This window comes from Balaenoptera physalus (genome assembly GCF_965194825.1).
Source record: "Balaenoptera physalus genome assembly, chromosome: 8".
In the NCBI taxonomy this organism is placed as follows: Eukaryota; Metazoa; Chordata; class Mammalia; order Artiodactyla; family Balaenopteridae; genus Balaenoptera; species Balaenoptera physalus.
Window position 1 is genome coordinate 10,087,275 of NC_138887.1, and position 26,428 is coordinate 10,113,702.

The 26,428-nt window shown below is 38.9% G+C and overlaps 1 protein-coding gene across 3 annotated transcripts in view; it reads right to left on the reverse strand.

Moving 5' to 3' along the window:
• HECW1 (HECT, C2 and WW domain containing E3 ubiquitin protein ligase 1) overlaps positions 1–26,428 on the reverse strand; it is a 475,998-nt gene that overhangs the window by 60,908 nt on the left and 388,662 nt on the right. For all 3 annotated transcript variants that reach the window (XM_082473396.1, XM_082473395.1, XM_082473397.1), the window contains 3 exons: positions 14,515–14,649; positions 6,083–6,188; positions 5,044–5,140 (listed from right to left, as the gene is read on the reverse strand). In XM_082473396.1, the coding sequence (XP_082329522.1) occupies positions 5,044–5,140; positions 6,083–6,188; positions 14,515–14,649 (338 nt within the window). The remainder of the gene's footprint in view (positions 1–5,043; positions 5,141–6,082; positions 6,189–14,514; positions 14,650–26,428) is intronic.

A 26,428-nucleotide genomic window follows, 5' to 3' on the forward strand; every position in this document is an offset into this window, starting at 1 on the left:
GTAAAAATATAATGAACTTGACCTTTTGGTGTGGGTATTTTTAAGAAGACGAGAGAAACTTTTTGGCTTCTACAGAGATACACAAAATGGGATTAAACAGAGAAATGCACTGTGGTCCAACCTGAAGGTATGGGTAGAGTACTGCTGCAGTAAATGCTATTTCCAAAACCTGGGGCTGCTCATGGTGGCTCCTCTGACCAGGGACTTGGAAACTGGAGCAGACCTGTCCACACATCATTTTTCAGGGAGGAGGTGGAAGCCCGGCCAAGGGTGCAAGAACCAAGCCTCCTCCACCAGCTGCTTCTCCCTCCAAGTCCCTGTGCCCTTGATACAGTGTGCCTGAGCACTGTCTTCCAATCCTGGCAGCATCTCACAGCCCTCTTGTTTGGAGGATTCTCGTGGACCCTGTTCCTCTGGTTGACCAACTGCAGCCCCAAGAAGGACTCTCAAATTGATGTGTTCCCCCAGTGGCAATGTTCCTGGGGCAGGTCACCCTGCTGCCCCAAGGGACCCGCATCTGGGCAAGCCCCTGGTCTCCCTGCCTGGGGAAAAAGGGAGAGAACGTTCTAGGGGGTCACTCTTTATTCCCTGGGTTCCTGGGGAAACAAAGTCCAAAGAGAGTCAAGTCCATGAGGGCAGGAGAGCATCCTTCCCAGCCACGGGAAGTGGCACCCTCTGTAGTGGTTCTACCACCACCCTACCTACTCAGGCCACATACACATATCAGAAAGCCAAGCAGAGTTTTCTGAGAGTTTTCGTTGCTCTTCACGGGACATTACACCCTCTGTCATGTATGTGAAAATCTCATGCAGACCTAGTGTTCTGAGGGGCCTCCAAATGTCCCTGGGTCCAGACCAAAGGCACTGAGACCTGGGGGAGATCTCTGAGGGTGAGAATGCCAACCGCCTCTCCTACACGCATCCCATCAGGAAGACTCCAGTGTAAAGCTCCCCTCAGAGCTCAGGTCAGTAGAGCCACCTGCCTCCTTGACATCCTGACATCTTCATTTGTGGCCTCAAAGACCTTAAAACTCAATATCCACAAGGAAATCCTTGCCATCCTTCCATCACTATCACTCAGTTCTGATCATGTCCTTCATGGCCCATAATACAATCTACAGCTATATATTTGGCTTTAAAAAAAGTCACACTTGTCTATCATCTGTCTTCCTCAATAGATCGTAAGTCCCATGAGAGTAGGACCGATGTCTGTTTGGCTTCGATACTGCGTACACAGCCCTCGCACAATCCTGATTCAGAATAGCTGCTCAATAAAAGCGCTAGTTGAAGGAAAGAAAGAATGAATGCGGACTGCTACCATGACCCTTAAACTTAACAGATGTCATTAACCCCTGGGTTTTATGCCTCCATCTTCCCTCTCCCCATGTGGTTTCCTTATGCTTCACTACTTCTGCTGAACACAGTTTTCTGAGAACTCATCCTTCACCCTCTAACCCAACGACTGGCTTTGCAAACCCAAGACAGTGGATCCATGGCTCCTGGAGAATAGCAATGACCATGGGGTCATGGTCCCCATGTGGGAACCACAGAGGAAGCAGTAAGTTCTTCCTCTGGGCAGGGTCATGGGGAGAGGAGGTTTTCCTTTCAACTACTGGATCTTTAAAGTCAAGCTGACACACCCTCACACCACATCTAGGCGCAGGCAGAGGCATAGTCATAGGTCCAGTGCCCTGTTTTTTGGATTCTTAAAGCCTGACACCCTGAAGAGCAAGCTCTTGCTCTTGTTCTGCCTTTTTGATTCCATGACCTCTTAGTCAGTTTCTGATGTCACTGTGGGCTTTCTGTTTTTGAGGAGCTCTTTGGGTTTTCAACCTGGGGTCTACAGGTCCTTTAGGATCCATTAACTGTTTGAAATTATATGCAAAGATTTATGTTTATATATCGAGGAGAGTCTGTAAGAGCTTTCGTCAGACTCTCAAAGGAGTCCTTAACCTTATAAAGGTTATTAGTTTCTACATTAATTTCCAATTTTTTTCCAGTTCCAATATTCCCTAATTCCAAGTCACCCACATCTGGAAAATCATAATTGTACAATTCCACACTGCAAAAAAAACCCCAGAGGTTTCTTAGATTTTGTTATAACGTGATACTACACAACAGTGCTTAAATTGTTTGCTTCCCTTCAGAAACATATTCCACTCTTTTACACAGGGGATTATTTTTATTACTTTAAAAATGATTTAAACAGGACTCTAGTGCCTTTTGGGAGCTCACATTTCTCCCAAAAGTAAGCACTGAACTCCTTATTTAGTGGTAGAATCTGTAACGTAAAAATGTTCAAGAGCAGTGATGTGTCAGAAAGTTTTCAGGTAGTACAACATCTCTGAAACTCCCTTGGAAATTCCCTTAAATTATTATGTACCATGAGCCGGAGAGCAGCCCACGAATGGACCGAGTATGGCCCTGCCTTCCGTGGCACAGTAATAAAACTTGGGCAGAGTTGAACACAAGTGGAAGTGATAATCAGTCAAGCTAAAGTCCTTTTGTTCACTCAAAAAGTAATCAGTGTTTCCTATCTTCAAAGTAGAGGAACCAGGCTCTGAGGCAAGAGTGGTTCAAAGACCAAGAAGATACAGACCCTGCCCTAAGACACTTCCAGTGTTGTAGGAAGACATTAGTACATGGTAGAATACAAGGGATAATGGAAAAATATCTTAGAGGTACAAAAACAAATGCTATTAAATCAAAGCAAAAGAACTACTAAAGTCTGCCTAGATCACCGAAACTTTGCGTTTGACTTGAGCCTTTCAAATGGGTTGAAATGTCTTTAAGAGAGAAGCCATTACAGGAAGGATGTGGGTAGGAGAGGGAGGTGGAAGACACCAGAAGGAAGTAAATACAAGCACAGGATGGCGGAGAGTTAGATTAGAGCCAGTCTTAGGAGACTATGGAAATTATGCTTAGAAATCTTGACTTTATTACATACATAACAGGAGCCATGGGAAGTTTTTGTTTGGGGGCATTATTTTGTTGGTATTGAGTAATGAAATTGAAAGTATTTGTTAATGAATTTTGAAATCCTGGAGAGAAAAGCTGTAGAAGTGTCTCAATATAGTTCATCTAGTTCTTCAATTGCAATGAATTCCACTCTTATGCGAGGGTTTCCATCTTTCCTCAGCATGAGCTCTGATGTAAGAAAGGTTCCATCAAAACCAGTTCCTTTTTGGAGAGGGAGCTCGTAGTTTCATAAGGAACTGAACAAAGAGTTCCCCCCCGCCCCAAAAACCCCATGTAAATAAGCCAATTTTATTAGTTGGTGCATTTTTCACAAGTTCTCAAACTATGTTCAGATTCCACCTCCCTCCCCCTCCATGAAACTAAGGTCTTCTCCTAATGGGTAGGCAGGAAAACCTGCAGAAGATCTACATAAATAGCCTCTTTCATATGGCCTCAAAACCTCATGAGGTGGGCAAGAGTCCCTGAGTCACAGATCTGGCCTAAACTGCTCAGTGGTCTGGCTAGGGTGGCCAGAGCAGGGATTAGAAGAAAGGCAGGCCTGACTAGAGGCCCTGCGAGGGTGAGGGCCAGCGGCCCGGTCTGGAACAGGATGCCAGCCCGCCCCCTTACTCACAATGAGGTTAGTATCACATGCCCATCTCTGCCCTCCTCCTGCTATTGTGTGGTGTACTTCCTCAAGGACTAAATTCCAGAGAGGGTCCTTAGCTGCTCTGAGGTCCCCCAAAAGAGAGTCTGAGAGCCACTGTGGTGGCCAGCCCTGAGGATACTCCACGGGAAGCTTTTTTCAAGGGTGTGGGTGACATGGGTTATAAGGAGGTAATGCTGTTTATAGTAGAGTGATGGGGAGTATCTTCTTAAGAGATCCCTGCGAAGTCCGGGAGAGAGATGATGAGGACCGAAACTTGGCCATGGCAGGGAGAAGAGAAAAGAAGGGCTGGAAGAAAGTGAGGCGATAAATGTTTAGATGCAAAGCTGAAGAAAGAGGGCGGAACTGAGATGATGGGCATTTGGGAGGATGGAGGTACTAATTTGCGCAGAGTAAAACCACAGGGAAAAGAAGCGTCAATGGGGGTGGTGACGGAGGGGAAAAGAACAGTGAGTGATCCTTCCTGGCAGGATTAATAAAGATATGACTAGCAAAGAGGTTATTTTTAGGTGTTGGTGACGCATTGAGGAGGTCAAAGTAGAGGATTATAGTTGTCAGCCAGATTCAAAAGACCACCAGATGGGAGGTGAGGAGTTAGGGGCAGTCACTGGCTGCATCCCTGCCCACCTTGCCTGGTCCTTTATATACAAACCCAGTGAAGCATCTTAATGGTGCCCACATTGTGACCCTGTTTCAATGAGGAGGAGGCTGAGGGTAGAGGATTAAATGACATGCCTCCATCACTGGTCCCTAAGTGCTGGAGCAGGTATTCAAACTCTGAGTGGACACACTTAACCATTGTGCATCTCCAGCTTTTGAAATGCTGGGTAGTAAACTGAAGGAGAGATATGCTTGCATATCTTGGTGAGAAAGTGGGATTTAAGTTCAGAGGATATTTTCTCTTTTCATCACTTTGGGTGGCTTTCCCTTCCAAATAAAGTGATTCAGAGTTTCAGAGACACTCATTCAGAAATGACCATAATGGACATTAGGATTTAAGGTGTTAGAACACATATGATACTTTTTGTTTGCTGGTTTATTTTTGAATATAGTCACCTAATATCTGGTGTACCATCAGACAATTATATTCTTATAACAAAAATAATTTATATGGTGCTTTACATAAATAATTTTTTGATGAAAACTATTTTGCTCCCTTTCCGTGCTTCTCTCCAAATCAATGGAAATCATTTTAGCATCATAAGAATAATAGGTAACCTGGCATGATAACTATCTCTGATTGCAACACTTTAGAGAACATTAGAAACCCCGGGATCCTTTGTCTTAAATATTCAGGTTATAATTTAAATGCATGAGTAAAACACATCTTAAGTGTCTGCCCTCTCTCCACAGAGGCTGCCCCACCTGGAAAACCAGCAGGAGAGACCTGTAGGTAGAGGGTGGTAGACAGGCCCCTACCTGAGTGTGTGGTTTCTCGCCAAACTTGGCTGACGCTCTTGCAGCATTTCAAAAATGTTTGGCTGGCGAAGAAATGCCACAATCTTGTCATTATATGCTGAAACAGACAAAAGCACAAGTTGTGGTTGAGTCTTCAGCCCAGAGATAATTTTGCTCATGATTGGAAAATGGCAGCTAGATACCAGGATTTAATGGAGGAGTTGAAAAGGCAGGGAGCAAACTCATCAAAAAATGTAAGCTCTTGAGGGTTTTTTCTGTGACATAATGGTATGATTATTTTTAAAAGATCAAACCCAAAGTGAACCAGATCTAAGTTAATTATCTTTAATATTCTAGGAACTTAACTGGGTGTTATCTCATCCCCTTGTGAACAGATGGAGAATAAAATAGATCTTCCGTGAGGGGAGTACTACACTCTGTTCTTTCTGACTTCTCTTGTCATTTTGCCATAGTTATTATGGCAAAAGATTCTTTATGAGTCCACAGAAATCCTTTTCTGAGCACTTGCACTTATGACTTTGGCCATCCGTTGATTTCCCAATAGTGATAATGAAAACATCCAAATCCATTTAGACTCTCTCACCTCATTTCCCCTGATACAAGTGGCATGTGTTTTGGAAAGAGGTAGCTGAGGTTAGGAATGGAGACTGTGCCAGTTTATCCCCATAAACATGCATGGGAAGAGAGGCCTAAATTAAAAAGTGCATCTAAAAGCAACAAAATCCGTCACCTCATTTAAACTATGCTCTCCTGGGACCCAGCTAACAAATCACTGAATGGAATAAACAAGGGTGGGGGGGAATGACGGTCTGGAAGAGAGGAGAGGGAAGAGAGGGAAGGGAAGAGAGGGAAGGGAAGAGAGAAGGACAAAGTGAGGAGGAAGGGAGAGGGAAAAGGGGCAAGCGGGGGATGGGAACAAAGGGTAGGGGAGTGGACTATACCATAAGAGAGGAAAAAGAAAACACAGAATCCCGAATATTAAAGGAGTCACGATAAGAAACACAAGGCTATCCAGGGGTTCACAAAGCGTGATACGTACCCAGTGGCAGTGACTCATGTTGATGTTGGCTTCGAATAGCAGCTACTAGGCTGTGTCCTGGCCTGGCCAGTAAAGAGGCTCCTCTGTTTCTAGAGACTTCTGAGGCCTAATTGCAAAATAAAATTGTTAGCGTTAGAAATCTCACCCATTTCGGATGATCTTTGGAAACTAATTTTTCAAAATGAGGGGTAAAAAGGTCCTGACATCACCTAAATTAAAGAAGCAATGAAGTTATAAACCTCAAAGTGTTGGAAAATAAGCAAGTTTAAAAAAAATGACTCAGTAGAATGGTCATTAATACATTAATACACTGAATAGACTAAGAAATATTTCTCATCAGAAATACGTTAAAGAGATGTAAATAAATTCTACATGAATATTATCGGTAAGGTAGGTTTATGACCTTCATCTCTAAGAGGCAGCACTGAACTTCATAACCGAATGTGGAATGGGCTGGTTTTCTTAAATAGTGTTTATTACACTCAAATGGCATTTCTTTGTTTAGTGCCTATTCTTCCGTTCACTGTGCTGGCTACTCTTCACATAGTATCTCATATCCTCACAAAATTCAGCAAGATAAGCATTATTCACTCCCGTTTACAAATGGGGAATCTGAGGATCAGAGAAAATTAAGTCTTTCCCAAACTTTCAACTGTAAGAGATAGAACCAGGATACTTACTGATGACTGACTGCAAAGAATTTTTTTACTTCCCCATACTACTAGCCTGCATCCAATATCTTGGTTTGGGTTGGACATTTTGACATAACTTCATGGAATATGGAATTTGCTTAGCTTAAAACTGAAATTTGTGATGATTAACTTTAATTTAGCTTGATTTAAAATTTATATACATTCCCTAGGTGCTAGAGCATGACAATGAGTTTCTACCATGATTCCATATATATTTTGCTCCTTAAAGGACCCTTGCAGGGCAAGCTATTTAAACTAAGGCACCACACTGGAGATTTTCCACATTGGAGTACATTCACCAGATATATGGGGTTTGGTGTAGATTATGACTCATTCTATGATATTTGGCAAAGTAGCCAAAATAGGCTTTAAAGTATTTAAGAATTTTGAAGATGACATTGTAAGATACTCATAAAGGGCTCAAACATCCAGACAGAAAAAGGAAAGAAAATTCTCCCTCTGAGACCAGAATTCACTCACACGGAATTCAGGAGAGGTGATGAGCTCCTATGCTCCAAACCCCAGAAAGGTCCAGGTCAGTCTCAAAGTAGTCACTTAGGACTAGGCCACATGTGATATTGCAGATGACAAAGGAGGGCAGATCACTTAGGGTTTCCCAATTACAGAAATGGTAATTGCTGGCTTTCCTTTAGGTCCTACTTTCACGTCTCACACAGACAAGAATAACATCCTTCGTATGAGATGTGCTGCCAGTTTGCTATCTGTATGTGGCAGTCTTTGAACTGCTCTTCTGGAATTAGTAGGGATATAGATCCATCCTTTTCCTCTCCAGATCCTTCTCTTTGCCCATGGCTCACTTGAGGGACAAGGGAATAGATTTTGTGCCACTCTGGGTGACTTCTCACTTTGATGCCATTAGCACCCAGCTCTGTTCAGTGGGTGTAGCCAGCCACCGAGATTTAGATGCCAGTGCTTCTGTAACAGCACTTTCTGGTTATATGGTTATAATGCAAAGTGATGAAAGAAAGGTTTGCTCATGGCTTACATGCAATAGTGAGTCTCATATTTCGTTTTTCTCCATGAATTAATAAATACATAAAGGCTTTCCGGGACTGAAATATCCCTTTTCCTTCAAGGGAATTGTGTCAGTCCGCCTTAATGCGTGTTTAAAATATGTTTTGATGCTGTAAAGACAGGAATCTCAAAAACTACTCAGTTGCAGATTATCCAAGTGATGAATTACAGAGAGAAATTGGGGAAGCAGATAGATTTGAGAGCGGAACTCAAGAAGGTTTGGCTGTGCACTGAACCTGGGTGATACCTGCAGTCACACCCCGAGCAAAAGTGGTTAATTGTCAGTAGTTGCCTGGAAATTAATAAGGCTTTGAAACAGGAAGAGGCTCACTTCTCTTCCTGGGGCGTCACAGGGAATTCAGGTGTTGCAGATATGCCTTAGGGAAAACTGGTGCCTACTTCTGAGGTCACCTACTTACTGGCAAAACTAAGCCAGATTGAAAGACTTCAGAAACAGAGGAAGGTCAGCTACTTTGAAGGCAGGTGACTGGCGGAGGGATATGCCACGAGTGAGATGGAGGAAACAACACAGGGTAGAGGTGGGGTTTGTGGGGTCCCCGAGCCATGGAAACACTGGCCAAGAATAGAGGAGGTGATTATAAAGTGGTACTGGATGGCTTACAGGCGAGAGAACCTGAGAATGGGAGGGCTGAGTAGAAACGGGCTTCTCCAACCAGGGGCCAGGAATTTACAGGGATGGAGACAATTCAGGTAGGGCTAAAGAAGACTCTAATATTCTAAGATTGGGTAGAACTTGGTATGTACTAGGATCTTTGTGGCCCGGAAGTGGTACTAAATGCTCCATCTTGAGGGATGTCTGACATCAACTGACTGACTGATTTAGATCTCACTGCAAACATGATGCTAACATTTGCTCTCCAAACTACTGAAAATACCTAGAAGAATGGAGTTTCTATTTAAAACCAAGATGATATGACTCACTGAATTCCCTAGAATTTGACACTTTTTGTCTTACTGAGGTTTTCAGGCAGGGTTGTGTGTGTATGGGTGAGAGGGTGAGAGAGAGACAGAGAGAAGAGAGCCCCATGTGACTACTTTTAAGATTTCTTTCCCTTTTGATGTTGAGATAGCTTTCATCATAATTGCAAATGTGCAAACTTCAAACATTTAGCTCTCCAGACAACACAAAATAGATATGCTCAGAAAATAGTTTTCAGTGACTGGTAAACAAGCTTCTCTTCTGTGTTGCAATTTGGAAATGTAAATTGGCCGTTTTTTAAAAATCTGTGATTGAAAATTGTAGGTTTTAGACTGAATTTGGGTTAATAATCAGCTAATGCTCTCTTGAAAACACTGGAGACCTGATAATAAAAAATAGCAAGTTCAGAGGAAAAGCCCAAGTGATGAATTTACATTCATCTCTAGATTCCTTTTGTACTCTAAAAATCGATTATTAACAAAGTTTGGAAAGAAAAGAGAGATCTATGTTTGAGTTTTTCAACATGTTTATAATAGCGAAAAGTGGGCGATAAACATAATGTCCAGAGAAAGCCTTGAGTTAAATTATGGCAGATCCATCTGATAAAGTATAGCAGAATTTTAATGGCATAGAAACTATCTACAATGTACTATAATGGCAGAGGAAGATACAGAACCATAGACAGTATGATTCAATTTTTTACTTCTATGTTCACCAGGAATTGTCTCCAGATGGGGGACTGTACCTTCCTTTTAACTTCTTTTCCATCTGTGCTTGTATTTTCTACACTCATTGTACACCGTTTATAATTCAAAAGTGTATTTTCACAGGTGTCTGAATTTTACAAACTTCCAAACAAACCTGTAATCAAGTATAGGTTACATGGAATCAAGAGGAAAATTACCGATTTTAAAACACAGTGCAAAAGTTACCCTCCCCAAAGGCCAGCTTCCTGCATGATGGCCTCTGTCATCAGAGCTGATGCAATGACTTTCGTCATAAGAGCAGCTCACTGCAAAGAATGACTCACAGTGACTTCTGCTTTGAGAGTGAAAAGTCAGTTTCTCTTCCCTGCCAGACTCCTGCCCTTTCCTTGAGGCAATTACTGTTAAGCATTTTTATATGTACCCTTCCAGAAATTTTCTATCACTAATGATTTTCTAACCTGACCAAGATAAGGTGGTGAAAGAAATTAACATTATATGTTCTGTTATCCTTCCTTATTCATGTTAATTTATACTGCAAACTGCAGTATAAACAAGGCAAAATTTGACCTTCCGTGATTTCCTTACTGATAGAGAGATGGGATCCAATATTTATGGCCCTGTGGGCTCCCTCCATTTACCTATGTCCAATTCCATTTGGACACTATGGAAGAAACCAAGCCTGTTTTGTTGGTACTTAAATATATTGCAGACAGATGTGCCACTGTATTAAAATGCATGTTAAAGTGTCAAATAATGATCTTTTTATGCATAAAATCGTATATTCCTGACAACTACTTTCAGGAAACGGCCTGAACAATTTTCAGGTGAGGTTAAGACTAATTCAAAAGATGTTGAGCAGTGTCTCTATTAATAACCTATTGTTGGGGTTTTGAGGGGAATTTTTACCATTTAGGATCTTGAATATAGAAACTGATGTGTTTTTTTTTTGGCCTCGCCGCACAGTATGTCGGGGTCCTAGTTCCCCGACCAGGGATCGAGCCCATGCCCCCTGCAGTGGAAGCGTGGAGTCCCAACCACTGGACCGCCAGGGAAGTCCCTAGACACTGATTTTAATTCCATCCTTAAATGCAATGGATAAAAAAGATCAACCCCTGGGCAACACTCAAAAAATGGCTCACAAAGGAGAACAGAAGAAAAATCTGGTTCCTAAAGCTGAGGTCTAAGAAACATCTATAGTGAATTCCCCATTGCCCGTGAGAGGTGACACAGAAAAATCGCAGGTTATGGAAACAGTTCACTCATATTCCTGAGTCTCATATCTCCCCCTGCTTAGCTGTCATTTCTAATCGGCTCTCCTGCTGTTTCCATACTCATCATCAACTTACCTAAAGGCACACCTACCAGCCTCCCCACCTGGCTTTCCTGCTCATCTTACCTGTGAGCTCTTTTTGGGACTGGGAGTCAAGCCTCACAGACTCTAATAACCCCAGAGCTGGAAGGGACTTTAGTGGCCATCCAGGCAGGTCCCTTGTCTCCAAATGCAGATGGGGAAACTGAGGCCCCGGAAAGGGAAGGAAGGCGCAATGACACATAGCACCTCTGCGGAGAAGCCACAGCTGGGACTCCCATCTGCTAACCCAAGTCCCAGGTACCCCTCCTCCACACCCCTCGACTTCCCTGAGGTTTTGCTGTCTCTTTGTCACCCCAACTTAGGGCCTCATCACCTTCTACCTGGTCTGTGGCAGCGGCCTCTCATGGCCTTTCTCTCTCAAATCTCTCTGTGCCACAATTCTGCCTCTTCTTGGCCGTCACTGTCTTCTTTAAAAATATGAGTTTACACCAGACTGGGAGTTGGGAAATCTGGACTGCGGTCCTGAACTCCCTGGGTGACTTGAGTTCTTGACATTTCAGTGTACTTGACTGTGAAATACGGTTCTTAACTGGAGTGGAATTACCATCTAGGAGTGTTTGGAGATGCTCAGGGCTATTTTGTTTTGTTTTTGTTTTTGTTGTCATAGTAACTGGTGAGGCGGGGCCACTCCTGAAATTTAATGGATGGGACCAGGAGAAAAGATCCTGCAATGGCAAGGGACGTTTGCACGCATCCGAGAACTGTCATCCCAAATTGCCAATAGTCTTCTCCTTTGGAGTAGCAATGGGTGAACTGATCTCTAAAAGCCCATTTTTACATATAAATCATCATATTATTCTTCTCAAATTCATTCAATGGACTCATAAAAAAGTCCCAGCTCTTCCACGTGGCATTCAAAGCTTTCCAAAATCCAAGACAAAAACCAAGTGGAAACTTACTATTCTGGTCACAGCGAACTATTTATTCCTTGTCTTTCTGCAGGCCTTTCTCAATCCCACCTCGGCACTGAGGCTTGTGCCGTGCTCTCTGTGGGGCTGTCCTTCCTCTGCCTTTGTACTTAGCTAGGTTTTACCGATTTTTCTAGGTCTAGGTCAAGTACCTTCTTTTAAAAGATACCTTTCCTTGGCCTCTTTTGGACTTCTGTGGCATTTGTCCTAACATCTCTCTTGGCACTCAGTTGTATTCTAATTTCTCCTGTTACTTAACTCTGTGTGTGTTTTTGGCCTGGCTTCAAAAGTAGAATACAAATTTCTCCAGGACAGGGATCGTATCTCATGCATCTTTGCATTTCACAGTGCTCATAGGACGCCATGAACTTAATCAATGTTTGTGGCAGAGCAAACACAATGAACATTTCTGCCACGCCCCTCTCTCTATTTTTATACCCAGGTCCTCCTGACTCCTCCTCCTCCTGACTCCCTAGGCTGTGCGTTCTCACAGTAGGAGGAACCAGGTATTTGTTTTCACAGAGGCTGGGTCTCTTGTTTTCTCTGGTGCGCTGCCTCTGGGTCAGATATCCTCTGCCTCCCAGCTTCTCTCTTGGTTGCTTTTCTTGGTTTTCCCTTGGGTCAGTGAAAAGCTACCAGCAGAGAGAGGTTGGGCAGAGGGATGAGAGGGGTTTAAAAACCTGATGGACAGTCAGTTGGAGATCGAATGAATTAGGAAGCATCCAGACGGCTGATGCACACTGACACCCTTTTGTCGTTATGTGTTGGTCTTTCTTGGCTTGATGCAGATGGCACTTTGTCATTAATATTGATATTCAACGTGACTGTGTTTGGGCTAGTCAATCACATCAAATAAATGTTTTGGAACAGGTAATGCACGCGATGCTCACGATCTTAATCTTGTTCTTTCAACAGGAAGGCTCTAATATTTACATTTCCAGGTTAATTTCGTACATGTGTAACAGATCTATATGTTTAGGGTTTTCACTGAGGGATTGACTTTTTAAAAAAATTAACCGTGGTGAATCTGTCTGCGGTACTGAGCTTCTTCTATCTTACGCAGTTACTCTATGTTAACACTGAAATTACCTTAATAGTATTAAAGAGCTTGGACATTTTACATACATTAAAATGGCATACTTCAAGCGGATGCAGAATTTTGAATTTATCCATTATCATATCAAGACAATACATCTTGAAATTTCTGAAGTGTTATAAAAGGGAGGCGGACTATACGTGTTGAGCTGAGAAGTGGAGGCCTGGCTTTCTGCAGCCTGTGAACATGTCTGCTGCTGAGTGCCTGGTATCTGAAGGGTCCTGAAACCCACAAAACCCTTGGGGAGGTATAATACTCCCTCTCTACATGGTCACATACACATTTTACGTATATGCAGAAAGAGTTAACATGCTTTCAGTAGCATCCTAAAACAATGATATTTAAGAGGACTCCATGAAAGAAAAATTCAATTTATCACACTGGCCTTAAACCATGAGTACCCTTGGTTGGAAACAGTTACGTTTCTCAGTGTACACAGATGAGTCCCCCGAAAAGCCAGTAAAGATTTTCTTTTTGAACACTAAGCTTTCATTAAAACAAGAAGTTCTTCCCTTGAGACTCATGTTTGTTCTCTGGAGGCTGTCAGGTAGATGGTTATTTTCTGTTTCTCCAGAGACGTCCACTGTGGCTCTCCCTGGAATGACTCTCTGTGGGACCGTATAGATATATTTCTTTGCTTCCTATACCACTTGCTTCATTTTTTAACCTCACGGTAATCTAACTCTACAAGCTGCTTTATGGGAAATGGTTCTCAGAGCCCACATCTCCTGAGATTCTGGTGGTTTGTATGAAAAGAAGGTGTAGCTACTCGGGAAATGTCAGTGAGGACATAAAGGGATTTGCTCATATTAATATCAGGAGCTGATTAGCAATAGAAGAGAGCTATGTTTTGAGTTTTGGTTTGAGAAAGGAGAACAGGAAAGGGTATGGGATATAGAAACAGGAATTCAGGAAGGCAAGGAACCTGATGTTTAAGAAAGGGGGCAGCCTTTTAGGTTGTTACATAATATTGAGCAGCGTTCCCTGTGCTACAGGAAAAGAATTTGAAAAAAGAATAGATACATGTATATGTATAACTGAATCACTTTGCTATACACCTGAAACTAACACAACATTGTTAATCAACTATACTCCACATAAAATAAAAAGTTAAAAAAAAGAAAAAGAAAGAAAGGGGGCAGCCTTTCATGGCCCAGCAGAAGGTAATCATGTCGAGTGAAAGAAAATATAAATCAGGGAAGAGCAGATGATAGGGTGGGAACAGAGTATTCATGTGGCCCCGTTGATTCCCCCCGTTTTCAGTCCACGAATGCATTGCTGAAGTCTTTTCCAGGATCCAGGGAGAGGTAGAAGTTTAAAAGCAGTCATATGCTGCCTAGCACTTCCACGGTCTTTTAAGAATTTACATGTGACCAGTGGCCCTGAGGAAGCACCTCTCCAGTCATAAGTGTAGGGATGTCTTGACACTGCATTTTCAGTTTCCTTTACACTAGATCGATTTTTCAGCAGTGTGACTGTGTAGGAAAAAAGGGAAGGCAGAAGGAAGGCAATCTGAAGATGGGTCTAGGGCACAAAGTGGGCGCCCCGAGTCATCACCCACTCTTCTAAAGAGCATACGGATATGGGCTCCTGGAGGAACAGACAACCCTAGATCCTGGCTCCACCAGGAGAGGCAGAGCCTATGGTCCTGTGAACGGTGGGGCAGGGGGAGAGGGGGTTACCTCTCCAGCGCTGTAACTTCGGAGTCTCTGGAGGTGCTGTCGATGTGTCAGATGGTTGGGAAGACGACCGTTCTGAAGAGGGATTCGGGGGTCAATGAAAGTGGTAGCTCGACTGTTGTGGTCCACGAAGAAAGACTACGGACAGACCAGGAAAGAGCACAGGCGTGAGAAGCAGCCAAATGAAGCCAGTGACACCTGGGAGCGCTCCAGGGCTCAGTCATCATGTTTACGTGTGTCCCTCCTTTTCATCTACTCAAAACTAGATGGCAGGTGCCTCTGCTTCTGCTTGCTCAGCAGTTCAAAGAAGCAACGCCAGTCGCTGATAATCACTTTACACGGTGGAGTCACAGAACAGTGAGCATAACACCTTACTTATCATGGAAAATAAGAGAAATAGAGCCTTTCACGGATAAAAATCATTCTAGTAATTAATCATTTGTAGAGCATTTTGTTTATTTATTTTGTAAATAAATGCTCTTTTTTTTTGATTATAGGATTAGCATAGTCTCACGGAGAAAAAAACTTGAAAAGGATAAAAACGTGGGAAGAAGGTAACTGAAACCATCCCAAATATTACAATCTAAAGGTAATCACCGAAATATTTTGGTGAATGTTTTCCATTTTTTTTCTCTTCCTATGCAAATATACAAATATATACATACCTTCCCACATCAGCACCTACAATTTTGTTGTAAGATATTTTCGCCTATTATTTTATGAGCATTTTCCTATGTTATTAAGTATTCTTTTAACACAGAATTGTATTGATTATATGGTGTTCAGTTTGATGAATGCATAATAATTAATTTCAGTACCCTCGATCATTGGACACTTGACTTTTTACTGTTTTATAATAATGCTTCAATAAACACTCTTGTGTATAAATCTTTGTGTCATGTCTGATTAGTGTATAAGTTCCAATATATGACAAAAGTCATTCTTTAAATCTAAAATTAGTTACCTTTCACAAAAGAGAAAATTAATACTTTTTTTTTCTTTTACAAAACCTTCTGTACTAGAAAATAGTCTTTCAAATACTCTCTTCTGAACAAAGTGTAATATTTGGTAATGATATCTTTGCCTTAAATCACCTCAACCAATGCTCGTTTTAGACATGTTCAGGTGTCACCTGACAGAAGTAGGCCAAGAAATATTATACAGATTTAGAAACTATTCTTGGGGAATATGAGCTTATGATTTAAAGTATTGTAAACAAGACTCATTGTAAACGAGTCTTTTAAAAAGCTCCATAAAATGTCATACAGGAAGTGGGTTTCATTAGGGAGATCAAAGATACTCACAGATACTAATCATGTGAATTAGTATCTATGTCTGGTAATAAAATTTCCCAGAACAGCTTCCCACATAGCGCCAAAAAAGAGCTGTATGTCCAACAACGTAGAGGGGACTGAAATGATGTTCCCTGAAACACTGTGTTAGATGCTCAAAAAATAATGCCAGTGATATAAAAAAATACAAGAATCTGAATAAGAATGAAATGTGAGTGGGAAAAAACCCAACATTTATCAACATGTTTACATGAGATTTTAAACACGCAAGTATCAGCTAAATTAATGTATAGTAAAAGGAGACATTATTCAACTATATGTCAAAGTTTATAAATTAAAGTTAAATGGGTTCCTTATATATATGTATATGTGGTAATTTTTTAGTATAAAAATTTTAGTATAAATTTAGTAGAATTTAGTATAAATTCCTAAAAGTTGAGTTAATTACTGGGTTAAAAGTTAGGATAACATTTATGTTTATTGATCCATATTAACAAACTACCTTCACAAGAGCCGTACAGATTTGTCATCTTACCGAAAGTCCATGAACCCTTTTCACGGACTTTGCCAGTGCTGAGTATTGGAAAGAACTCTTAGAAATGCTGAATGGTAAATAATGATGAATTATAAGGGAAGCCAAACATTTTCTCCTAAGTTTATTGGTCAGTTTCTTCATTGGAGTGTTGTCTACTTTGCCTATTCCCTTTTTTGTTGTTAGGATGTTAAGGTTTTCTTTAATTTAAATGTGCTTACTCATGTGCCTTCAAACTGTTTTTGATTTTCATTGGCTTTGTTTTCTAATACACAGAATTTTTTAGGTTCCTATGTATACAAATCTCTCAATTATTTCTCTCTAGCTAGAGGTCATTTAAATGCTTAATTATATTTTTCTAGCTTTATTTTTGGTGGGTTAATTGTTTCTGCAAACTTATTTTGGTATGATGTGAAGTTGTAATTGGATTTCTTTCTCCAAGGCCTTATTTTTCTAAATCACCCATTCCCTATTGTTTCACTAAATATAAATTCTTATAAATACCATGGTGTGTTTCAGGAATATTTCATCTGTTCCAATGGTCTGTGGGAGTTTCACTGTTCCAATTATTAATGTCTGTAGGGCAAGTTTCCTCTCATTTATCTTTTCCAAAATTTTCTTAGGTATTCTTGCCTGTTTATTTCACTTTTCCAGATGAACTGATATTAATTTTATTAATTTCCAAAATAGTTTTAACTGGCAAATAATGATAATTTTGTCTCCTTTTTTTACAAGGGCTCCTTTATCTTTTACCTCCTTTTTTTGTAATACATGCGAGAACTTCCAAAACAATGTTAAGTAAGATACAGCCGCTGCAATCTTCTTGTTCTTTATTTTGATAGGAAAACTTACTAGGGTCCAATTGTAAAACAGGACGTGGTTCATTATGTTAAGGGAACCTTTCTTTTGTCATGAAAACACATTTACTTTCCTACTTTCCTAAGACTATGTTTTATTTTTAAAACATAAATGTGTATTTCATTTTTATCAAGTACTTTTCTAGTATTTCTTAAAATGATCAACTGAAATTCCTCCTATAAACTATTGGTTAAAATACTAGAGATAATAGATTTACTAGTAGTAAATGACCCTTATATCTTTGGGAGAAAACCTATTTAATTGTGGTGGGTCATTCTTTTAATATACTGTCAAATTCAACTTCAGTTTAATTTTTTTAATTTGCTTTTAAGTTTTGTTTCAAAAGCATTTATTTATTTTTATTTTTTGTTATGCTAATTATATTCTTCACCAAATAGAGTATAAACTTCTATCTGCTAGGACAGTGTTTTACTTATCTCTAAACCGCTCATGCTGTAGCACTGTATTATGTATAATACATAACTCAACAATTTGTGAGCACAATTCATGAATGCATGACATGAGAACTTTGATTTCAACAACTTCATTTTTAAATATGAGCTTTTTGGAACTCAAGTGAATTTTGTGTATACTTTTTAAAAAAATTCAGATTTCCCTAGTTTTACTTGTACTCATCTGTGTACGTTTAGTTTTATACAATTTAATCATGTTCATGTATCCACCACCACAGTCAAGATACTGAACAGTTCAATCACCATAAGGGCCCTTCATGGGGCCCTTTCCAATTACACTTACCTCCCTTCCTTATTCTTCTACCCCATTCCATCCTTGACCCCTAGCCAATAACTGTTCTCCATTCTGTATTTTTGTCACCTCAAGAATGCTATAAAAATGGAATCATACAGTATGTAACCTTTTGAGATTGACTTTTTTCACTCAATATAATTTCTGTGAGATTCATCCAACTTGTTACATGTATCAGCAGTACATTCTTTTTTTTTTTTATTGCTGATTACTTTTCTATGGTATGGATGTACTAAATTGGTGGCAACACTTTTTGCTTTCCGCCTAGTTTCATAAGCAAAGTTATAATGGCTTCATAAAATAAACTATGCAGTTTCCATTTTTTCCCATGTTCTGGAGTAGAGCATGAAGATATCTGGGAGTGGGAAATGCATTCACTGATACATTTTCCAAATTATTCTATGAGTCTATTCAATTTTTTATATTTACCAAGTTAAATGTACATGTATATATATAATACGTAAATTATTCATTTCTTCTAGATTTTCTGTGATATCAAACATTTAACTATTTGTTAAAGAAAGAAAGAAATGTATTTTTTTCTTTTTAAAAATTTCCCTGCACCTGCTACATCTCATTTTGTTGATTTTATTTACTATTTATGTCTCTTCTACAACAACTCTTACATTTATTTCTTACACTGTTTTCTAATTCATACACTTCTGCCTTTTTTTTTCCCAAATAAACATTAAATTACATTTCTGCTTTAATTACTGTTGCTTTTTTATCTTCTCTAAATCATTGATTTGGAAGCTTATATTTTATATTATTTTTCTTCTTTGATAATAAAAACCAGTGCTGCTAATCCTTTGAGTACAAGCTTTCTTATCTCATGCTTTATTAATGACTACTCTCTTGCGTTTTCAATAATTTCTTAAAGATTTCTAAGTCTTAATTTTATTTAAATCCCAATAGTCACATAGAATATTGTTTTGAATTTCCAGCTGGCCCAGTTTTTGTTTCTGATGGTTTTTTTTTTTTTAACTTTTAAAAATTTTTTTAATTTTTATTTTTTAAAAAATTTATTTATTTATTTATTTATTTATGGCTGTGTTGGGTCTTCGTTTCTGTGCTAGGGCTTTCTCTAGTTGTGGCGAGCAGGGGCCACTCCTCATCGCGGTGTGCGGGCCTCTCACTATCGCGGCCTCTCTTGTTGCAGAGCACAGGCTCCAGATGCGCAGGCGCAGTAATTGTGGCTCACGGGCCCAGTTGCTCCGCGGCATGTGGGATCTTCTCAGACCAGGGCTCGAACCCGTATCCCCTGCATTGGCAGGCAGATTCTCAACCACTGCCCCACGAGGGAAGCCCCTGATGGTTGTTTTTAAATTTGTTATTTAAAATTTGGCTTTATTGCTTGTGGCCATGGAATGCAACTTGAGTATTTTCTGCTTTTTTGTTTTCTTTGTGTTATAGAATGTTATCACTTAGAAAAATGGTCCATAGGATCTTGAAAAGATGTTGTAAGCTCTGTTTTTTTTAAAATTGTATTTCTTCCTTGGTATTTTATTCTTTTTGGTATGATTTTAAATGGGATTATTTTCTTCTTTCTCTTTCTGATAGTTCAGTATTATTGTATAGATAAGCAACATACTTCTATATATTAATCTTGTATTCTGCAAATTTACTGAACTCATTTATTAGTTCTAATAGTTTTTTGGTAGACTTTAGGGTTTTCTAGATATACTATTATGCCATCTGTAAATAGTGACTGTTTTACTTTTTTTCCTTCCAATTTTTGATATTTTTTATTTCTTTTTCTTGTCTAATTGTTGTGGCTAGAACTTACAACACTATGTTAAATACAAGTGGCAAGAGTGGGCATCCTTGTGTTGTTCCTGGTTTTAGAGGAAAAGCTTTCAGCTTTTTACCATTGAGTATGGTGTTGGCTGTGGGTGACAGTATGATGTGGATGTTTGTCATAAGTGGCCTTTATTATGTCAGGATATGTTCCCTCTATACCAACTTTGTTGAGAGTTTTTTTTATCATAAATGGATGCTGAATTTTGTCAAATGCATTTTCTGCATCTATTGAGATGATCATGTGATTTTTATCCTTCCTTTTGTTAATGTAGTATATCCCATTGATTTGTGGATGTTCAACCATCCTTGCATTCCTGGAATAAATCCCACTTGATCATGGTATATGATTCTTTTAAGGTATTATGGAATTTGATTTGTTAGTATTTTGTTGAGCATTTTTAATCTATATTCATCAGAGATATTGGCCTGTAATTTTCTTTTTTCATAGTGTCTTTGTCTGGTTTTGGTATCAGGGTAACGGTGGCCTCCGAGAATGATTTTGTGAGTGTTCCTGCCTCTTCAATTTTTTGGAATAAAATACCTAGGAATAAACTTAACCAAGGAAGTGAAAGACCTATACTCTGAAAACTATAAAACACTGATGAAGGAAACTGAAGATGATACAAAGCAATGGAAAGATATCCCGTATTCATAGATTGGAAGAATTGCTAAAATTTCCATACTACTCAAAGCAATCTAATGATTTAATGCAACCTCTTTCAAAATACCTATGACATTTTCCACAGAACTAGAATAAATAATCCTAAAATTTATATGGAACCACAAAAGACCCAAAATTGCAAAAGCAATCTTGAGGAAAAAAGAACAAAGTTTTCATGCTCCCTGACTTCAGACAATACTACAAAGCTACAGTAATCAAAACAGCATGGTACTGGCATGAAAACAGACACATAGATCAATGGAACAGAATAGAGAGTGCAGAAATAAGCCCATGCACTTATGGTCAATTAATCTATGACAAAGGAGGCAAGAATATACAATGGAGGAAAAACAGTCTCTTCAATAAGAGGTGCTGGGAAAACTGGACAACTACATGTAAAAAAATGAAATTAGAACATTCAGTAACACCATATACAGAAATCAACTCAAAATGGATTAAAGACCTAAATGTAAGACCTAAAACCAAAAAACTCCTAGAAGAGAACATAGGCAGAACACTCTTTGACATAAATTGGAGAAATAATTTTTGGGGTCTGTCTCCCAAGGCAAAAGAAAGAAAAGCAAAAACAAACAAATGGGACCTAATTAAACTTAAAAGCTTTTGCACAGCAAAGGGAACCATTGACAAAAAGCCAACCTACTGAATGGGAGAAAATATATGCAAATGATATGACTGATAAAGGTTAATATCCAAAATATATAAACAATTAATACAACTCAATATTAAAAAGAAAAGAACCTGATTAAAAAAATGGGCAGAAGACCTGAGTAGACATTTTTCCAAAGAAGATATACAGTTGGTCAACAGGCACATGAAAAGATGCTCAACATTGCTAATCACCAGAAAAATGCAAATCAAAACCACAATGAGATATGTCACCTCCCCCTGTCAGAAGGGCTATTTTCAAAAATTCTACAAACAACAAATGATGGTGAGGATGTGGAGAAAAGAAAACCCTAGTACATTCTTGATGGGAATGTAAATTGGTGCAGCCACTGTGAAAACAGAATGGAGGTTCCTCAAACAATTAAAAATAGAACTATCGTATGAGCCACCAATTCCACTCCTGGCTATATATCTAAAGAAAATGAAAACATTGATTCAGAAGATACATGCACCCCAGTGTTCATAGAAGCATTATTTACAATAGCCAAGATATGGAAGCAATCTAAGTGTCCATCAACAGATGAATGGATAAAGTCGATGAGGTGTATGTATGTATGTATGTGTGTGTGTGTATACATATATATATACACACACACACACACACACGCACACACAATGAAATACTAATCAGCCATAAAAAAGAATGAAATTCTGACATTTGCAACAACATGGATGGACATATAGTGTATTATGCTTAGTGAAGTAAGTCAGACGGAGAAAGACAAATACTGTATGTTATCACTTATAAGTGAAATCTAAAAAATAAAACTAATTAATGAATATAACAAAGTAGAAACAGACTCTCAGATACAGAAAACGAACTAGTGGTTACCAGTGGGGAGAAGGAAGGGGGGGAGGGGCAAGATAGGGTAGGGAATTAAGAGATACAATCTACTATGTATAAAATGACTAATCAACAAGGATATATTGTACAACACAGGGAAATATAGCCATTATTTTATAATAACTGTAGATGGAGTACAAGCTATAAAAATATTGAATCACTATGTTGTACAACTGAAACTAATATTATATTGCAAGTCAATTATACTTCAATTAAAAAAAATAAAAGATTATTATTAAAAATTGTGGTAAAATATAAAATTTGTCATTTTAATTATTTTTAAGTGTGCAATTTAGTGGCATTAAGTACATTCTCTTTGTTCTGCAGCCATCACCACTATTCATCTTCTAAATTTTTTCACTTTTCAAAACTGAAACTATGGCCCCATTAAAAAATAACTCCTCATTCCCTCCTCCCCTCACTTCCTGGTAACCTCTATTCTACTTTCTGTTTCTACGAATACTATTTTAGATATCTCATATGGGATATAATATTTGTCCTTTTGTGTCTGACTTATTTAACTTAGCGTAATGTTTTCGAGGTTAATTCATGTTGTAGCATGTCAGATTTTCATTCCTTTTTAAGGATGAAAAGTGTTCCATTGTATGCATATAACACATTTTGTTTATCCATTCATGTAAGCTCTATTTTTCTACCTTTATTGAGATACACTTGACAGATAAAAATTTTATGTAATTAAGGTCATAGGTTTTTGAAAGAGATTGCATTAAATTTAAATAAAAGAAAAGAAAAATTAATTTTTCTTTATATAATATGTATGTTGTTCTTTGGTTCACAAGGTGTATATGATTATTGTATCTTTATTTTAATTGCACCATTGATTAATATAAAATTTTTCTCTGACTCCATTTTAATGATTTGAATTTCAACTCTCCTTTGTATGATATTAATACACCATCACTGATTTTTCTGTTATTGTTTTCACACTATATTAAATATTTATTCTTTTACTATTAAACTTTCTGAATTATTTCTTAGGTATGTTTCTTTTTAAGCTGGGTTTGTTTGCTATCAAATCTGATAGTATCTCCTTTTGGTAAGGAGATACTATTTCTTACTAGGAATACTAAGTTCATCCTATTTCCACCTGCTGCCACGACTGTTATGCCTGGCTTTACTGTTGTTATTTTATTTTATTAATTTAATTTTCTTTCCTTCCTTGTGGATTTTTTTGTGTGTTTTGTTACATCAACTGTATTTTGTTTGATTTTATCTTTTGTAGGGATTCAAAAGAGAAAACTCTTGCTTTAAATGGTACAATGGTTGCCTTTTAAGTTTGTCAAATAACTATATTTAGCCATTGTTTTTCAAATTATCCGCTTTGACCCCCCTTACACCCAACTAGGAACTTAGCACAACTTTCCTTGCCCTGTTCACCAACCCACTTCCTGTTTCCTTATCTTTTTAATTCTGGTCTGTGGATATTGGTCCAGATTGTTCTTATACACGTATTCCATTTTTATTACACATATTTTTCCATATTTTATTGAGTCTTTTCCAATATATTTTAAAGCATTAAAATCTTAAAGCAATTATTTACACTTATATTTGTGGATTTGATTGATTTTAAATACCCACCACCATAGTTTTTAATGCTATGATTTTCCCATTATTGATTTCCTCTGCTTTATTTGTGAGTCATTTGGAGAATGGTTTTTGGTGTTTTCTTAGGGCAGGCAAAAGAGTAGGGTGAGCTCTGAAATTTTGTACATGAGATTTTTTTCCCTACTGTCTTCATACTTCAATGATAACAATTTTTCTGGAAATAGGATTATTGGGCTACTACCTTTCTCATCAATAACCTGCAGTCATTGCTTTCTGGGTTTCCATAGTTTGGTTTTATGGATGGGAAATTTGAAGCTTGTCTTAATTCTTTTGTAAATAACTTTCACATTATCATGGCTGTATACTGATAAGATTTTTTAAATCTCTAAAGACATTCCAGAGTATGTGTAGATATAGCATTTTTTTAATTAATATTACTGTAACTCAGTGAGTCCAATTAATCTGCCCACCTGAACAGTTTGTTGTAGATCAAAGTTGTATTTTCAATATTTAACAATTTAATATATTTAATATTTACTTATTGCTACTGTATTCTGATTTCTTCTTGAAGAACATCTATAAGTCATTCATCCAACAGAGATTTATTGAGGGCCAACTATGTGCCAGGCACTATTCTAGGCCCTTAGAGGTTTCATCAATGAGTAACACAAAGATCCCTGCTCTCAAGGAGCTTAAAATTCTGCCAGGAGAAACAGACAAAACAGTAAATCAAGTAAATATGTAACTTATATAGCAGAGCACATGGGTAAGGGATCTTGAGGGATCTTGTAATATTAACTTGGTCAATATTAAACTGGTTCTTGCTGAGAAGATGAGATATATATTTTTTCTCTTTTTTGGTTTTTACATTTTTTTTTTTTCACTTTATGCTTCACTGTTTGCAATCTGGTGCCTTCCCTGTGCTTTGGGGGCTATTTCCATGTTCATATTCTACATTAATGATTTGATTTTACATAGTGTCAGTTCTGCTCTGTTTTATCCCTATGCTATTACATTTTGTTGTTCCTTGCAATCTTAAAACATTTATTTAGCCCACGTCCTTTTCTTTTCTTGTTTTTAATTGTAATAAGAACACCTAACATGAGTTTTAGTTTCTTACAAAATTTTTTTTTAAATTTACTTATTTATTTATTTTTGGCTGCCTTGGGTCTTCACTGCTGCATGCGAGCTTTCTTTAGTTGTGGCGAGTGGGGGCTACTCTTCGTTGTGGTGTGCAGGCTTCTCATTGTGGTGGCTTCTCTTGTTGCAGTGCACAGGCTCTAGGTGTGTGGGCTTCAGTAGTTGTGGCATGCAGGCCCAGAAGTTGTGGCTCATGGGCTCTAGAGCTCAGGCTCAGTAGTTGTGGCTCACGGGCTTAGTTGCTCCGTGGCATGTGGGATCTTCCCGGACCAGGGCTCGAACCCGTGTCCCCTGCGTTGGCAGGTGGATTCTTAACCACTGTGCCACTAGGGAAGTCCCTGTAACAAATTTTAAAGTGTATAGTACAGTACTGTTAATTATAGGTACCATATTGTATAGCTGATCTCTAGAACTTATTCATGTTGTGTAACAAAAACTCTCTACCCACTGAACAGAAACTCCCCACTTCCTCCTGCTCCCATCCCTTGGCAACCACCGTTCTACTCTGTTTCTATGAGCTTGAGCAGATCTCTCGTATAAATGGAATAGTGCAGTCTTTGTCCTCCTGTGACTACCTAATTTCATTTAACATAATGTCTTCCATGTTCATTCATGTTGGAACATGTGTCAGAATTCCCTTCTTTTTTTAAGACTAAATAATACTCCATTGTATGTATACACCACATTTTCTTTATCCATTCATCCATCAACAGACATTTAGGTTGTTTCCATATCTTGGCTATTTGATTAATGCTGCAAAGAACATAGGAGTACGGATATCTCTTTGAGATTTTGATTTCAGTTCTTTTGGATCAATACCCAGAGTGGGATTGCTAGATCCCATGCTGGTTCTGTTTTCTTATGTCTGCTTCCTCTCGGATTGTTTTCTGTGTGTGGCTTCTTTTTGCTCAACAGAAGTCATACGGTCTTGTGCCATTCTGTGTATGATAAGCAGATTATCTTTAAAATATTCATTTCTATTTTCTGAAGAAAATCATACGCTTTTTCTCAAGATAAAGATTCTGTTTCCTTCATGTAGTAGTAGGTCTTCAGAGGTCTCTTCTTATTTTGTTGTTATGCGTTCAGTCCTTAGCGGAGGCCGCCTCCATCTCATGCTTGCCACAGACGGGGTCTCACCTGTCTCACCACCCGAAGCCCCACCACCTCTTGGATGACAATCGTCCTCCTCGGCTCAGCCCTGGAGCCAACTTGAGGCTCACATGCCATCTCCACCGATGTTGGGCAGAGGCTGTGTCCACCTTCCTCAGATTTCCAAGACAACAGATGAGTCAGATGCCATTCTGTCCCCCTTGTGGGGATGACAGTGCATTCAAAGACACCAAAGAGCTCGGCCCCAGCCCTCCTCTTCCTACACAGTACACACTAAAAGTGAAGGCTGTCGACTCTGAATGTGTCAATAAAGAAAGAAGCGGACTGGCCGAGCGAGGAACGAGAAGATGGTCTAGTGTTCTGGAACCTGCTCTGTTTCTTTTGCATAGAAAGCTATCACCACACCATGAAAATGACCATGTGTCGCTGTCATTCTCCCAGTGGAGGCAACATCCAGTAAACAAGAAAGTCCTGGGCAACGAAATCTGGCTGTGGTGGCTTTCTGCATACACGAGGCACCCCTCGCCCAGTTCGTCCCCGACTGCAGAGCTGGTCATAGAGGGTCATTGTACTGACGGACTTGCATTAATTAGTGGACACAATCTTTCCCCCCATACTCCAGAGAGCCCAGGTTCTTAGGCACGATAAAAGGTTTGTGGGGG